The sequence below is a fragment of the Pangasianodon hypophthalmus genome, chromosome 4 (assembly GCF_027358585.1).
Source record: "Pangasianodon hypophthalmus isolate fPanHyp1 chromosome 4, fPanHyp1.pri, whole genome shotgun sequence".
In the NCBI taxonomy this organism is placed as follows: Eukaryota; Metazoa; Chordata; class Actinopteri; order Siluriformes; family Pangasiidae; genus Pangasianodon; species Pangasianodon hypophthalmus.
In genome coordinates this window covers 20,705,220-20,721,976 of record NC_069713.1, presented here as the reverse complement: position 1 = coordinate 20,721,976, position 16,757 = coordinate 20,705,220, and the positions used below count along the sequence as shown (strand labels likewise).

Here is a 16,757-nt window from a genome sequence, read left to right as displayed (position 1 = left end):
AAGAAAGTGGCTAGCTAGTTAGTGTGGTTATAAATGGCAGCCTGGACTTGTTTCGCATTGACATTTGCCGGCACCACCTACCTATGACGCCAAAACACTCCGCCGCGTATGAAATAAAATCTGATCATGAGTAAAAACAAACAGAAAAGAGAGAATGAAAAAAAGAGGGCATTATGCAGGGAGGGAGGTGACCGTGTGTGTTCAAAGTGGTCGAAAGCAACATTAATTTGGTGCTTCACTAGCTGGGAATGCAAATTCAGCTTGGATATGTAAAAATATTGTTTGATAAGATCATCTAAGGTACTGCAGAGAATATCACTTGCTCTGATCTGTACCTCTCCATCTATGAAAAGATTTTCAAATGTATCTGTGCATCTATGAAACATCTGACAGTTACAACCATATGCCTTTATTAGAAAGTGCAGGTGCAGTGCAGGAATTCTAGTAAAAGTGGTACTAGTAAAAGTGAAAATGTGGAATATAGATATTATTACCATGACCACAATGAAAAGGGACATAATATCAATGTACCAAAATAAAGTCAAAATTTAACAGACATTATACAAAATCTACACAAATATTACAGTTAGTTATGTAAATTTTTATATGTGGGTATAAAGCTCCAGAGGTGAGTGCTTGTAGTTAGAGTGATCTCAATGTGCAAGACCAAGTGCAGGTAAAGTAGGGTAGGGTAGGGGAGGGTAGAGGAGGGGGACAGGGAGAATGGAGGAGTGAAATATAGTAAAAATACACCTAAGAGAAGCGTTGAAAATTGCTAAACATACCCTGGACTCTCTGTAACTTGGTACGGCCAAATGCCATGGGCAGGTTCAGTGGAATGTAGTGCTCATGATTGCACACTGCCATGAGGAAGTAGAACTTCATTTCTGTCAATACCTGTAAATGCAAAAAGTATTTCGATACGTCATGTGACAGCTCCTCCCACTGCATAAACCTTACATATTGAGCTTACTCGACTAACAAATCTGTCTGAATACTTTCAATTCTTGTCATAGAAATTTATAATGCATAGGGTTAAAATGTGAATACCAATAATGTTTGCTAATGTTATTAATTTATCTAACTATTTTATAACTACATTATTGAAATGCATAAGAAAGTTTTAAATAAGGTGTTATTGACCAACTAACCAACTCCGTCATAGTGTGGTATGGCAGCTCCATGGTGTCTGAAAGAAAAGCCCTGCAAAAGGTGGTGAAAGCCGCCCAACACATTATCGGTGCCCATTTACCAGCTATTGAACATTTTCACCACAGTAGATGTCTCTGTAGAACACGCAACATCATCAGGGATTCCTCTCATCCCAATCCCAAAATTGCTCAACCTCCTTCCATCTAGGAGGAGATACAGTAACATTCGCACCAGAACCAGCAGGCTCAGGGCCAGCTTCTTCCCTGCAACCATTACCCTGCTGAAGTCCACACTACACCGTTAGGCCACTGATGTTTTACTGCCTAATCATCCTGCAGCTCCATTCTATACTGTATATTCTTTATTATCTTTATATAATTTTAGATTCATAGTATATATAGTAGGTTATCTTTATATTTCTGTATATTATCTGACTGTATACACATTGTATATTGTGTAAAACATGGTGGAGGAAGTGTTATGGCATGGGCATGTATGGCGGCCAATGGAACGGGCTCACTGGTGTTTATTGATGATGTGACTGCCGACAGAAGTAGCAACATGAATTCTGAGGTGTACAGGACTACTCTCTGCTCACATTCAGCCAAATGCTACAAAACTGATAGGACCCCGCTTCGCAGTGCAGGTGGATAGTGACCCTAAACATACTGTGAAAGCAACTCAAGACTTTTTGAAGGCAAAGGCCAAGTCAGTCGCCTGATCTCAACCCAATAGAACATGCTTTTCACTTACTGAAGACAAGACTGAAGGCAGAAAGACCCACAAACAAGCAGCAACTGAAGGTGGCTGCAGTGAAGGCCTGGCAAAGCAGGGAGGAAACTCAGAATTTGAGTTTTGAGAACATGGGCTCCAGACTTCAGGCAGTCATTAACTGCAAAGAATTTTCATCCAAGTATTAAAATAATGGTTATACTTACAATTATGTCACTTTGTCCAAATACTTTTGAGCCCCTGAAAATGGAGGTACTTTGTTGAAAATGGCTGTAATTCCTAAATGGTAAATGCCATATTTTTGTGGAACCTCTTAAAATAAAGCTGAAAGTCAGATGGCAGATGGCCAGGTGTGTGTGTATGTGTGTGTGCATGTGTGTATCTGTGTGGGCATATGTTTTTTTTTTTAATCATCATGGTGGAACCAAGAAATATCTGACAGTTCTGGTATTGAGATCAAATGGGGGCATTTCATTTGTTGCCAATGGGAAAATCTGTTTTTTTAAATAAACTGCACTTTTTTGGGTGTATAGATAAAGATGTCATTCAGGGAAATGCATACCAGTATTAGGTTGCCTAGCACATGTTTTTCATTACAACCTTATGACACAATAGATGACGCTTACTCAGACCATATTTTCTCATATGCCACAACCACATTATGAGGACATACTCATTAGCACATTCATTACATCCTGTGCAATATGAGGACATACATTACCCCAAAAAAACTTAACTTCAACATAACTGACACGCGAGTTACAGTAAATGCAATCTTTGGATGGGAATCCTATAACACTTGGGACTTGGGAATATCAGATAATTAAACAAATCTTTGTTGTGGTACGTATTATTTCTACAATATTTTTTGGACACGTGAATTTGTATTTTTCATTGTTTTAAAGGCTTATTGATAAAGTTGTATCAAATTTGAAATACGTTTCTATTTGAGAAATAGTGACGTGAATACCCATGTATGCCCATTTAATCAGAATTTATATCAGAATTTACTTTTAATAAAATAAGTAGTCTTTACTAGTCAAAATTTTATTGGTTCTCTCTACAAGTTGTTTTGTTTTAGAACTTAGCAGTGAGCAGCTCAGGAGCTCAGATTATTTTGGAAGAAAAGCTGGCTGAGAAGACTTCAAGAGCTTCATCAGGAATACTGTTAAGAACGCAATATAAAATAGCTTTGATATAACAATTTTATATTGTTATATCAAACAAATTTATATTGTTATATCAAACAATTTTATAACAATTTTATATTGTTATATTGTTAATTTATAGCTTTAATGTCTGTTAATGTCATTATTATTCTATAATCATATTAAAAATGTATAAAATCTCTACATTCCTACACTATAAACAGATGTGTCCAAAATGTTGGATGGTAGTCTACATACTCCCCTTCTTTGTCAAGTCTATTAAAATATTGTTATAATTAATGACTGGTTTGTCAATGAAACAATATCAATATGGTTAGGAGGAATAAGGGGGGTTTGGCCTAGGTAATTCGGTTTCTAATAAAGTTTCAGTGGTAGTGCTTCCTGCATGAAAATGTAAAAACTCAATATGTACAAAATCAAGAATATCCAGTACTAGAGAAACCCTGACTTGATTTTGGCTGGTAATAATAAACCTCAGCTTTAATAAAATATTCCCCAAGTTTAAGAAACAAATTCAGTTTTGTTTCAGTACACACTGAGACAACAGGCCACATCCTAGCAAAGACATTTTAGGGCCCCATAACAATGTCACAGAGTCCTGGAAGCTGACTAAGGGGAAAAAAGTAACATTATACAAGAATCAAAATAAATCAACATCAAAAAGTTACTATCTATTTTTTAAAAATCTCTAGAAAGCAGGAATCAAAGCCTCTGAAATGTCCCTTGCTGAACTTTCTAAGCTGCTGGCACAAGTAGCAAGTTAGCAAGTATGTCAAGTATGCCTGTTAGCATGTGAGTGTATACTGTATGCATTGTTTTTCAGAGACCACACTGGAATGAGGATGTACTTGTATTTGCAAGTCAAATACATTCAGATGCCATCAAGCATGGTTACTCTTTTATCTGTGTTCTATAATGAACAATACATTAAGGTGCTGTGAAATGATCAGAAGCTTGAAAGAGAAAGTATTAGTTTTAAGCTAATTTTGGTACCTCATGCTGATTTTGTATAAAATTTGTCTTATAGTTTACTATACATAATTATCTAGCTGAGTTTAAAAAGTAATCATCTAGCTGAGTTTAAAAAGTAGTGACAGTACCATCCTACTACTGGAAATGGTAGTTAGTCAGATAATAGCATGCTTATGAATGTTATTATATTCAAAGATAGCCAGGCAAAACACTAAGACAGAGTGAAGTTCCTTATACAGTCAAAGGATGAGAAGAATCTTGCATTATCACTTGGCTGTGTCAGCTTCTCTAATCCAATATGATACATGCTCCATTCAACAATATGATACAATCCAATATGATACATGCTCCATTCAACAAGAGTCCATTCAACTGTAATAACTATATTGTTGAGCTTAAGATAAGTTGTAAAAACATTTTATGGTAAATATACTCTATCTGATAAGCATCAACATATGTTTTTTTTTTTTTTACACAATGTTAGTCTGTGTATTGGTGATATAAATGGAGATAAAAGTGTGCAGAAGTGCTTTGGGCTCATTTCTTGAGAGATATTGGATGTGATTAACAAGCTGAGAGGCATAAGTTTCAAATACCTGAAATCAATAATATTTATATACTAATTATAATAATAATTATATAATAATATTTATATACCAAAGGTCAGAGGTGTTCAATAAAAAACGTGAAGGTCCAGCTACAAAAATTCTTGTTCATTCATAAAATATTCATAAAATAATTGTTTACAAAGGTCTGGATAAGCAGCTAACATGAGTGAATTGTGATGACAATGACCTTTAAAGCTTAACCATGCCTATATATAAAACAGGACAATCTGTTATGTTTTGCTTCGTGTTAAGACTTTTGACTAATACTACAAATTCTGAACAAGACGAGACACTGAAGCAGAGAATAAATGCATCCTTCTCTGCCCAATCACCTTTAAATATTCTGTCTTCATTGTCGACTTTTTTTCCCCAAAGCCATTGCCATTTCCCTAATTAAACAAAAGATTGTGAATAAAATAAAAAGATCTATGAAAATCTGTGAAAACTCTTTCCTTTTGCAATGAGCTGCCTTCACATAACAAAATACATAAATGTCACAACAGAGGATCTGCTACAGAAATCAACATGATTAATGTTTAGAAAATTGGAGCCATACACTGATCATCTCTGCTACAGTATTTTTTCTAGTACTCTGGTCGATCCTCTGATATACTTTGCCGGGTCTGCATCTGGACCGTGATCCGCCAGTTGATGACCCCTGCCATAGGTATTTGCTGTTTCAGCTTAAATTAGAGAAATGCATCACTTTCTCATCAAAACCTCCCACCATAAATCTAATGACTCTTCATAGCCATGGCCTGCATGCTGATACTACCCCGATGACATCATGTAGCTTTAAAGGGTATATGAGCTGGCCTATCTGTGGAAAGCAGTGCTACAATAAATAACCCTAAAATGACCTACCACCAACTTTTCCTGGAAAGTATTGCTCTTACCTTAAACCCAATAAAAAATGGTACTTCTTACCTTGGGATCTTTCTGGCTGAATCCACACATGTAGTCATTCACAAGACTAAATGCAAATCCTCTGTTCATGAAGGTCAGGCAGCGCTGTAAGGAGAGGTAGAAGCATTTTCACATGTATCTATAACATTAGGAGAACAGTTCAAATCAAGTAAATGTTTTGTTATTTTGAGGCACAACTACACTGTATACTAAGGTATATAACACTGAATAGCTGAGAGCTACTAGAAAACACATGACCTCAGTAATATAAGGATCTGTCTGGCATTGTGGTTAAAAAAGAGTAAATAACAAAAAATAACCACATAAACTTCATCACTGGGGGATACTTTATTCTCATCTGGTGTTTTTTTTTTTTTTAAGTTTTTGGTTTAATAGTTGAAGCAATAATAAGCTCTATCACCAAACACATATATAAACTTGGCTTTATGAAATTATGTTAGCCAATCATCATCCAGGAGAAACACACAGCATATGCAGCCGTGGTCATTCGATACCCACATTCTATTTGTGTTGACAGAAAAGAACATACTCAAAACTTATATGCTTAAAAAACAGAACTTTCCAGTGTAACAAGAACATAATGTCAGCAATCAGACAGTGATTGTGTGTGTGTGTAGTTTTTAATGTATTTTAATGTAACTACATTGTTATATGTTTCTAAATAAAATTTTGAAGTAAAAATATCTTGTTTAGGAACAGTGTCAAATTTTCTAAAGTAAGATAACTGTAATGTTAGTTCTAAAGATATATTCAGAAAAACAGCTTACTGGAAAGAAGGGGTGTAATAATCGGACGATTTGGATTGATGCGTTGACTTAAAAAATAATGATTTAAATGAATCGAGGAACCAATAATAAATTGTTTATTATTGAATAGTATTGCTTATAATTGATTATAAATTGATTACTACTGAAAAAGGACAGACAACTGCTGTGTAAACATAATTTCACAGTGATGTGTAAATAATTTAATACGCTAGCGAAGTTATTTGCTTGTAACTCTGATACTTTAATTTGTCCTTCTATAAGTCATCATCCTTCACAAATTAATGGTAGGAGTACCCCAGATTCTTTGTCACATAACGACTGAAGGATACTAAATCAAATCATATCATATTGTATTGGAGCAGATTCAGTGGTATCAAAATCATCGAATCATTGCCTTAAGAATCGAAATTGTATCATATTGTGTAGGAGCCTGATGTTTCCACCCCTACTGGAAAGCATATACAATCATAATGTAGTGTTAATAGGTGTAAAGGTCACACTATGAATTTGCTTGCTAAGAAACAGACAGATAGAGCTTAAACTGGGCCTTATCTGAGCTTACAAAACTTAATAAAGTTTTATTATTCTGTGTTTGGTCAGTGATGAGACTTCCACCTTCTAGCTATCTCAAAATTTTGAAAATGTAAATTTGAAAAAAGATTAAAGTGTAACTGTAGTTGTGCTTTTAATGTCAAAGGTTTAATGCTCCATATCACAAACACCTCTTCCCCCAGATCCTTATAATACTAAAATCATAAATATTTGTTTTAAAAGTTAGTTTAAAAAAAAAAGAGTTTTAATGCCCAAGGGCTTTTAATGAATTATAGTTATGTATGTGTCTAGCTCAAGACACATACCCCATACTGAGCTGCAAGACAAATGTCCTACAGTAATGCCTCTGATTTTTTTTTTCTTCTACCAAGAGAGTGGTTTATTTGCTATCTACTGCTAACACCCTCTCTGCGTGACTGTGTGTACATGCGGGTTAGATGCCTGAGTAAGTAGATACACATACCTTAATGAAGTTGGCCAGGCTGATGTTGACGCAGCGAGCCTCTTCCGGGATCTCTACATAGCGTATGGTGATGTGAGGCATGATGGAGAGCAGCAGAGATTGCAGCACCTGCTGGAACGAATCCGGGAACCTCTGAGCTCTAGGCATCTATAAGAGGAATACAGAGCTTTCAATTAGATTTCACTTGTACTCTGAGAAATGTTCTGAGTGGCTTTTTATGCATTTGCTTATTATTCTTCTCTTTTGTTAGTTCAATACTAAGCTCTTTAATTCCAAACTTTAATGGGAGATCATGAAGTCATGCTATGGAAAATAAAAGCAAAGACATGGCAACTCTTGATTTGCATCAATGATTCATGTACTTTTTAAGTTACCAAAAAATATGCCATGCGTATCCATTCATACAGTATAGCCAAAGAAAATATCAAATGGCTGAGGAACATCGCTACACTTATTTAAAAATGCCAGGATCTTTGAGTATGCAATTTGAAAACACTTCCATGTTTTCCTGCCATCTGTAATAGCTATCTGACTGAACAAACAGGAGAGATCATCTCAATTGTTCATAACCGTTTTAAACAAAATGTTTTAATTAATTTTAAAAGATAGTATTACATTAACTTTTTAAAATATAGTAAATGCAGTATACATTGCTCCAAAAAGCACACAGTGCTCAGAAGTTTGTTTTCCTCCTGGAAAACAATGCAGGGAAGTAATCATGAGACAGAAGTGTTGAACGCCAATCAGATTGCAACCTTAATGATTATGGAGCGTGTGGCCCAAAAAAATATATATACACACACACACACACACACACATATATATATGTATGTATGTAAAAACTTCTAGTGTTAAGGATGAGATACTACACACCATGATCAGTAACTTTTTTTTAAAACAATGACACATTATATTTCCATCCTTTCTCTTGCTGTAAAAATTCTATGATAGGTTTATAAGAGAGTGTAAGCTGTAAATGACATGAAAAGCACCAACCTTCATTCTGTTGCCTTCTAAAAGGTAATGTGCCATTGACTTGGCCATTGCTTCAAAGAAGAACCATGAGTACTGAAATGTAAGACAAACACATGTTCACTACTTTTGGTAAAGAAAGCAAATTAATCATTGGGTACAAAAGCTTAAGTAAATGGGCTAAATTCTTCACAAGAAGTTGTGACTGATGCTGTCTCTGCTTGTTTGGTGTTAGCCAGAGCTTAAAAAAAAAAAAAAAAAAAAAATGACATAAAATTTAGTTTTGAGGCTGGCTGGCTTGTGAAGAAAACTGAAATGCTGTGGGGAAAAAAAGACCACAGTACACCCTGCTGTTCAGAGAAAGTATTGCAAGTTTAATTTGCTCATTCATGCATCTTCAGTAATCTGGTCAGGGTTGGTGGATCTGGAGCCTATCCTGGGAGCACTGGGTGCAAGGCCTTAAACGGCACACCAGTCCTTTGCAGGGCACCATGCACACACACACACACACACACACACACACACACTCATTCATACCTATTTATAGTGAAGCCATCTACTGACATGTTTTCGGGGGGTGGGAGGAAACCGGAGAACCCAGAGAAAACCCACATGCACAGACCAAAAACGGGATAAACATAATAATAATAATAATAATAATAATAATAATAATAATAATACCTTCAGTAGCTTGTTGCAGGTGTTGAAGTCTGCAGTCTGCTTGAGAATTGCGGTCACTGTTGTGGCTAAAACTTCATGCGTGGTCACTGAGTTTCCTGATGCTGCGCTGTTTGTGAGAAATACATACTATGGACAGAAGAGACATTTTAGGTAAAACCTATTCAAATAAATCTATTTAGATTAAAAAGTTACTTAAAGTAACGCCAAATATATGAACACTTAAATATATTAAACCTTTCAATAACCAGTAAAATAGCCTACAAACTGAATAAAAAAGTGGAACAACATGAGATGTAGGACAAGAGAATCATTAACACAGTGACAGTAATAAATATATCTACCTTAATGAAAGAGCGCAGGTAGTGCTCCAGCCCTTCTTCATGACACTGGGACACAATGTGAATGATCACACTGTGGGGAACATTACAGTTTATTACGACTGCTGTCTTTTTTTCAGTCTTTATACCATGTACAAATGAAACATTTGAATTAAAGAAAGGTTGTCAGTTTTGGAGAAAAAGCAGCTTTAACACTTATTGGATCTGCTTCAGCCCAATCCAAAGAGCACCCGATTTACCGTGTGGCGTTGACAGCAATCTCCTGAGGCTCTTTGCTTGTCGTAATGAGGACCTGGAAGAGCTGCACTAGCACGGTGGGCAAGAATTTAATGATGACCTGAGTCTCCACAGCGTGCAGGCACTGGCACAGGACGAGAAGAAGGAGAAGATTTTTTTTAAGATCAATATTGTTTTACATGTTGGACACAACCTCATGGATATACCACTTGCTTCATTTATGCTAACCTACAGTTGAAGCAAAAGTTTGTACACCCTAAAGACAAAGAAATTCGCTGCTGTTGTTCTTTTGGCTGCTCCCATTAGGGGTCGCCACAGATGATTATTGGTCCACATGTTTTGGCACAGGTTTTATGCCAGATGCCTTTCTTGACGCAACCCTCCCATTTTATCCGGGCTTGGGACCAGATAAAGACATTTGAAAGACAAAGAAATTTAATTTGTAATAATGAGACGTTTAAGGTGTTGTGTTTCACAGAAGTTTATTATCACAGTAATAACTGCGCCTTGCACCTCCCTTGTGATATAAGTGATATAAAATACAAGCCTTACAAGATAAGTTCTTTATCTGAGACTATAGAAAGAATGAATGTGTACCATATACATACATATGTGTGTGTGTGTGTGTGTGTGTGTGAGTGAATCTGAATCTTACACACAAATTTTTAACAATTATATGTTTATTCTTTTGAAAATAACAAGAAGTTATTCTATCCCTTTTATTTATTATTACCCTTATGTAATATGTGGAGTGTGTGTCATACAAAGTCCCTGCAGAATTTACTATAGAAATGATAACACATTACAGTGAGCGCATTGTTATAAATCCAAGCTGAACTGCAGCCAGACCTGTTGTCTGAGCATTGGTGTTATAGAAAATTAATCAAAACCTTCTGACCAAAAGAAGATTTTAACAACACTGTACTATAAATGTGATATACCCCATATATTTTTAATAACTTTAATAGCTTTATTCACTTTGGTCTAGGAGTGGAATGCAATGACACTATCTGTATCTGTATCTGTTTAGTGCTCCAAATATTCATATCTGTTTTTGGATTTAAACCTGTAGTGTGCGTGGCCTAAACTGAAAGGTTTATACAAATAAACAAACTAGTATCCCTGAGTCTTTATTTATGGTCTTTATTTGAGCTTATCTCCTATTTGTATCTGCATTTGTATCCGTTTAGAATACATTACCTGTTTAACCCAAATCATGTATTCGTATCCAAATATATCTCTACTTTGCTCTTGGTCTAGTGAATGCTCTCACCTTTAAGTATTTGATGAGCTCTGTCAGGTTCCCCTCTGACGCAGACTTCCGCAGCTGACAATACTGGAAGAAATTATGGAGATGCAAATCCTAGATGGGGCCAAACACAAATATGGGCTCAGTGCCACAGAATGTTTTAAAAAGGTATAAATAATGAGCTTTAACAAGCAGGATTGAAACAGATGTTTTTCACTCACTACAGTGAATAAAGCTGACCTGAGTGTAAATTGTTGATGCTGCATAGGTCTTCACTTTAAACAGCGGCTTAGCATTCTCCACCCATTTGATGTCTGGTGACTTGTGGCAGAAATGAAAAGAATGGATTACCAACTGATCAAATTCATTGGAAAAAAAAAAAGCAGGGGAGCTCTTCTCGTGATTTTACACAGTACAGTGAAGGTCTAATTAGAAGAAGGAAGCCATTAAATATTGATTTAAAGAGCAATTTGTAATTTTTAGTTCTGGAAGCATAGGATCAATAAAAAAAATCCTTAGCTAGAGGAGATGAACCTACCTTCTTGGAGTCTTGGCTCTTATCACAAAGGTAACCAGCAGGTAAATTAGCAGATACAGGAAGCTGCAGCTCTGAAGACTGTATCCTCCCATCCTTTAGCAGTGGTGCCCAGGCATATCCCACTGTAATGCAATATTAGGAGTTTGATGGACTACTTTAATAATGAAGGTTGATATGTGCACACACAATAACATGTGCACTCTTACCCAGTGTCTCTACTCCCTCTCTCTTCTTGGAGCTGGCTTTGTTACTGAGCTCACAGCTGATGTGGTAGAAGGTGAAGAGAATGTGATGCTTCTCATGAACATGGATTGGCAGCTCAATTTTAATCTACAATAAAAGAAGTTAATGTCACAAGAGATTTACATTACCAAGGTAATCAGGAAAAGAACAAATATTCTAATAACCCATTCTCATTTTCATTTCTTATATAAACCATATTACAGTGCTGACCATACAGTATCTAGCTACCTTTGTCCTTAAACCAATGGGTAAAGTCCCATTCTGTTTCTTAATAGATAATAACTCAGGGGATACAAATCTCCTGCTTGCCACAAGGTGGCAGCCACAGAACATACAGTCTTTAAAGACAAGTGCATGTGAATGGGGTGTGATGCATTTCACTTCCTGATGCCATCAGTAATAGTAGTTCTGTATCTAAAAATCATGCCTTTTTTGAGAATGGAAGTCTTGTGACTTGTAACCAGAATAAACAAAAATGACCTTGTTATTTATTCACTGTTCATTAAATTTGAAGACATCTGATTTTATATGCTGAAAAAATTTTTTATGTGCTTGTCAATTTCCTTACGACGAGTTTGTGTTAAGTTCAGCCTTGTTTTTTACTGCCGCAATTCAGCCTTGTTTGGAATGCTAAGAGGAACTTGTTTTAAGAAAAAAAGGAAGAAAAAAGGAAGAATAAAGGGAAAGTCTGACATCATTTCACCTATTCCACAAGCAATCAAACTACACAGACAAAAACCAATGATTCTTTAAGCTTCAGTGCATAGTTTTCATGGTTATGCTCTACATGGATGCTTTGACAATATTCATAAAATAATGAAGATTACCTCGTTGTAAAAGTCAGGGCTTTGGTTGTGATGCAGCACAGCAGCAAATGCACTAGTGGTGAACAATGGCTCCCCTGGCTTGCCGTAGATACACTGGAATGGATAATGGATAAAAATACTGAACATTAAACTACATGGTTCAACATTAACTCCTTCCTTACTCTGTCCAGCCAAAGAGATTTCTATTAAGCAAGAATAGTAATGCTCCTGTTTAATACTTCATTGAGATTTTGAATCATCTTCTCTCTGTAGAAGATTACTAATAATGTGACTGGTTTCATTAAACTTGACACACAGCTGGATTTTTGCATGACGAGGACATGTTTGCATATCCAGGCAAATTGAGTCAATACTAGATAGCTAGTTTATTCAATGCCTCATAATCCTCAGAACAGTCAATAACTCTTCTATTACTGAATGTCATTCGCTGATTAAGAAATGTGCTTTTCAGTCATTATTGTTATAGCCTGGGCATCAAAATGCGCCCTTTTACACTGACCAGCTCTCCTAACCCAAATGTAATCTTTAATTTAACCAAGAGCAAAACTGTATAAACATTACACAATGATATTATGCATCACAAAAATGAGATGTGGACATTACCTTAAGTGGGCCTGCCCCCTCTTCATCTGAATCTTTGAACTGAATGGACACTGCAATGTTCCTCGCCTACAGGACAGACACATAAAACAGTCACAAATAACATTTGCACCAAAATTTCATCCGGTTTCCTCCATTACTTATTTTCAATAAATCAACCTCAAGTCACTGCATCAGCAACAAACTCCTAAACCTGGGACTACAGCTTTTTACCTTGGCAAAGGTCTTTTGGCTTTCATATTTGAGCTGCTGGGGATAGATATAGAGGTGATTCTTATAGATGGTGAAAGGGTGATTGTACTTGGCTTCTTCAGAGACAAACTCGTCTAGTTCCACACACACTTTCTCACACTGCTCATCGAATGGCTTCACTGGGATGTAGGAAGAGGTCACTGAATCTAAGACAGCAAAAAATTATGAGAATATTTGTTTGTTATGCTGGTAATCATTTCTTTATTTAACTTGAGCTTTACTTTCCTACTCCTTATAAGTGCACTATGTAGACAATTGTTTCTTAATTGTTTCTCAACCCTATGTAGTGCACTATTGCAAGCCATTTGGGATTCAGCCAGATGCAGATAACTTCCAGGAAGACCTAATCATGTGACCTAAATCGTATGCTGTGTTACAGCGACAACTATTGATCAAAGATAATGTCAGACAAGAGTCTGTTGCTATGCATGCCTGAATCATAATAAATACAAAATGTTGTAAAAAAATATTTTTTAAAACCAAATCAAATCTATTATTGCTTAAAAAAGCCACTGACAGGCTGCACGGAAAACACAAAGGTATAATTTAGGACTGAATTTGGATATACATGGTCAACATGTATAGCTCTTATTTTTACCTTATTTTACTCCTGTCAGGTATATATATTGTTGATATATATAAGTTATATATAAGTTGTGGTTAAAATATTGATTATGTATAATTACATAATTAATGGTATAATTAATGTATAATTACATAATTAATGTATAATTACGGTGCTTGCACCCTTCCTTTTCACCCTCTACACTGCAGACTTCACATACAACACGGACAGCTGTGTCCTGCTCAAGTTCTCTGACGACTCAGCCATCGTTGGCCTGATCAGTGACGACGATGACGCAGAGTACAGAAGACTGATGCAGGACTTCGTGGACTGGTGTCGGCCAAATCACCTCCTCATCAACGTGGGAAAGACCAAGGAGATGGTGGTGGATTTCCGCAGACACCGGTCTGCCCCCTCACTGGTGAACATCCAGGGAATGGACATTGAGAGAGTGGACTCTTATAAGTACCTGGGTGGTCATCTAAACCACAAACTGGACTGGACTCACAACACAGACGCACTGTACAGGAAGGGTCAGAGCAGGCTCTACCTCCTGAGGAGACTGCGGTCCTTTGGTGTGCAGGGGGCGCTCCTAAAGACTTTTTATGACTCTGTGGTGGCATCAGCCATCCTGTACGGTGTGGTCTGTTGGAGCAGCAGCATCACTGAGAGGGAGAGGAAAAAGCTGGCAAGGTCATCAAGAGGTCCAGCTCTGTCCTGGGCTGTCCTCTGGACTCAGTGCGGGAGGTTGGTGACAGACGGGTCCTGACAAAACTGACATCTATGCTGGACCATGAGTCCCACCCCCTGCGGGACGTCTTGTCAGCTCTGGAGAGCAGCTTCAGTGACAGACTGCTGCTGCTGTAAGACTTTATAATGAACACTGCTGATTTATTTATTTATAAACTCTCAGTGCAGTATTTACACTCACATTTATGTGCAATATCAGTGTGCAATATTTTAATGTGCAATACCGTCACACTACTGGCAAGCTACACTATTTCTTAACCAACCTGTACTTATGTGTATATACCCCTCTCCTTTTTTTGTTTTGTGTTAGGATTTTTGCTTTTAGCACTATTTAAGCCATTTATGTACAGAATAGTTTTTAATCTACCTTGTTCTTGTGTGCATACTCTTTCTGTACTGTACCCCTGCTGTTGCTAAATGCAATTTCCCCACTGCGGGACAAATAAAGGAATATCTTACTCTTACTTAATTAGATATGTGTGCGTGTATGTGTGTGTGTGTATATATATATATATATATATATATATATATATATATATATATATATATACACACACACACACACACACACACACACACACACACACACACATACACGCACACATATCTAACTATTCATTATTAATTATTAACATAATTATTATTTTAACCACAACTTATATATTGCACTATTGAACACAATATCTTGGCTTATTATTTGTTTAGATTCATATGTTACTGACATTGTGTTTGTGCAGAATAATAATAAAAAAAAATAGTTGCAAAAAATAATGTGGTTGATTTCAGTTCATTTGCACTGCAGTAATGAACACATTTCAAATTATGGTTAATTATGAAACCTAAATATTATAATATTTAATGATGGTTTTGAGAACGAGTATTTGTGTACTCGTTACAGAAACACCAAAGCCCATAAAACGCCCTTCGGGTGAGGCCTAGAACTGTCAATTTGAGAAGACACTATAATTACACAATAAAACAGAAAGCTCAGAAAGGCAGACATACATGTTTTAAAAAGCTGAGATTTACTAAACGGTCAGCACAGTAACCAAACCATAGCGAGAGAGAAAATTACACTTCTGTAGATGGAGTTTGGCCATTATCATTGTTGTAAGCAGTTGTTATACCACAGTTCTGTCACTTCAGTAATGTACAATACGAGCTAAAATACTATATCTGCCATAGACAAAAGCCGAATCCCAAATTCACATGTATTCAAAATTTTTTAATACAAATAATATCACTGAACCCAAAGGTCTGACAAACTGATGTGAAAAAACGAACAGAAAAAAACAAACAGAAGCAGGTTGCAAGAACTGCATTTACAATCACAGAGATATTGCCTATGAAACTTTAGAAGGTGTGATCTAGACACTTACTTGGCAAGTCCGGAGACACACATTCAATGGTGACATTCAATTGTCCTGGGATGATTTGCAGCTTACTTTTTTCTGGTCTACAAGAAAAAAAAATTCTCAAAACACTGTTCATATTATTAAACAAACACAGGAGGGACACATATCTAGTGCAAAAAAAAAAAACCACATATACTGCATACACACTCACTTCCTGATGTCGATCAGTAGTTTGATAAGGTCTTCTGTAGAGATCTTACTGCTGTCCTGGCGATACAGGGGTGAGAACTTTCCTTCCATGTCCAAACTACCCTGGGCATCTTTAAATACCTGCCTGGAACAGCATCACATTATTGTGTAGTTTGACTGAATTGCAGAGGTTTCGAAGGCAAAAAAAAAAAAAAAAAAAAAAAAAACAAGAGCAGGCAATGAAGAAGTAGGTAATCATATACTGCTATAAAACACATAACTCAAGATTCTGTGGAACAACCATTCTTCAAGAGTTATGAAACTCTTTCAATAATTTTTACTTAGAGTCTTAATCGAAACATATATGATGCAAGCATTGAAATGTATTTACTAAATGTCAAAATATAAACCTTACAACTAGGAATTAAACCTTCTCTCCTTTTTTTCTTTACATGAGACATCAAACTTCGTTTGCCGCCTCAGTTCATTCATTTATATAATATTTAATAGATGACTTACTTGGCAGCCCAGGCAAAGGGCATCCTGTATTGCCCAAGCCGCTGGCACGTCTGCTTAGCTGTCTTCAGCACTTTCTGAACCGTCTGTAGATCACGCACAA

General features: G+C 36.3%; 1 protein-coding gene across 3 annotated transcripts in view; it reads right to left on the bottom strand.

Annotated features, from left to right (window-relative positions):
• The window catches only part of dock11 (dedicator of cytokinesis 11), a 75,392-nt gene that overhangs the window by 35,123 nt on the left and 23,512 nt on the right, over positions 1 to 16,757 (bottom strand). For 2 of the 3 annotated variants that reach the window (XM_026937321.3, XM_034303517.2), the window contains exons 14-31: positions 16,658 to 16,740; positions 16,161 to 16,283; positions 15,974 to 16,050; positions 13,241 to 13,425; positions 13,031 to 13,096; positions 12,428 to 12,520; positions 11,564 to 11,687; positions 11,358 to 11,479; positions 11,060 to 11,140; positions 10,844 to 10,933; positions 9,573 to 9,694; positions 9,337 to 9,406; positions 8,996 to 9,121; positions 8,339 to 8,410; positions 7,343 to 7,489; positions 5,561 to 5,644; positions 786 to 897; positions 82 to 120 (exon numbers count right to left, since the gene is read on the bottom strand). In XM_026937321.3, coding sequence (XP_026793122.3) covers positions 82 to 120; positions 786 to 897; positions 5,561 to 5,644; positions 7,343 to 7,489; positions 8,339 to 8,410; positions 8,996 to 9,121; positions 9,337 to 9,406; positions 9,573 to 9,694; positions 10,844 to 10,933; positions 11,060 to 11,140; positions 11,358 to 11,479; positions 11,564 to 11,687; positions 12,428 to 12,520; positions 13,031 to 13,096; positions 13,241 to 13,425; positions 15,974 to 16,050; positions 16,161 to 16,283; positions 16,658 to 16,740 — 1,816 coding nt within the window. The remainder of the gene's footprint in view (positions 1 to 81; positions 121 to 785; positions 898 to 5,560; positions 5,645 to 7,342; positions 7,490 to 8,338; positions 8,411 to 8,995; positions 9,122 to 9,336; positions 9,407 to 9,572; positions 9,695 to 10,843; positions 10,934 to 11,059; positions 11,141 to 11,357; positions 11,480 to 11,563; positions 11,688 to 12,427; positions 12,521 to 13,030; positions 13,097 to 13,240; positions 13,426 to 15,973; positions 16,051 to 16,160; positions 16,284 to 16,657; positions 16,741 to 16,757) is intronic. The other variant, XM_026937322.3, reaches the window with a different exon arrangement.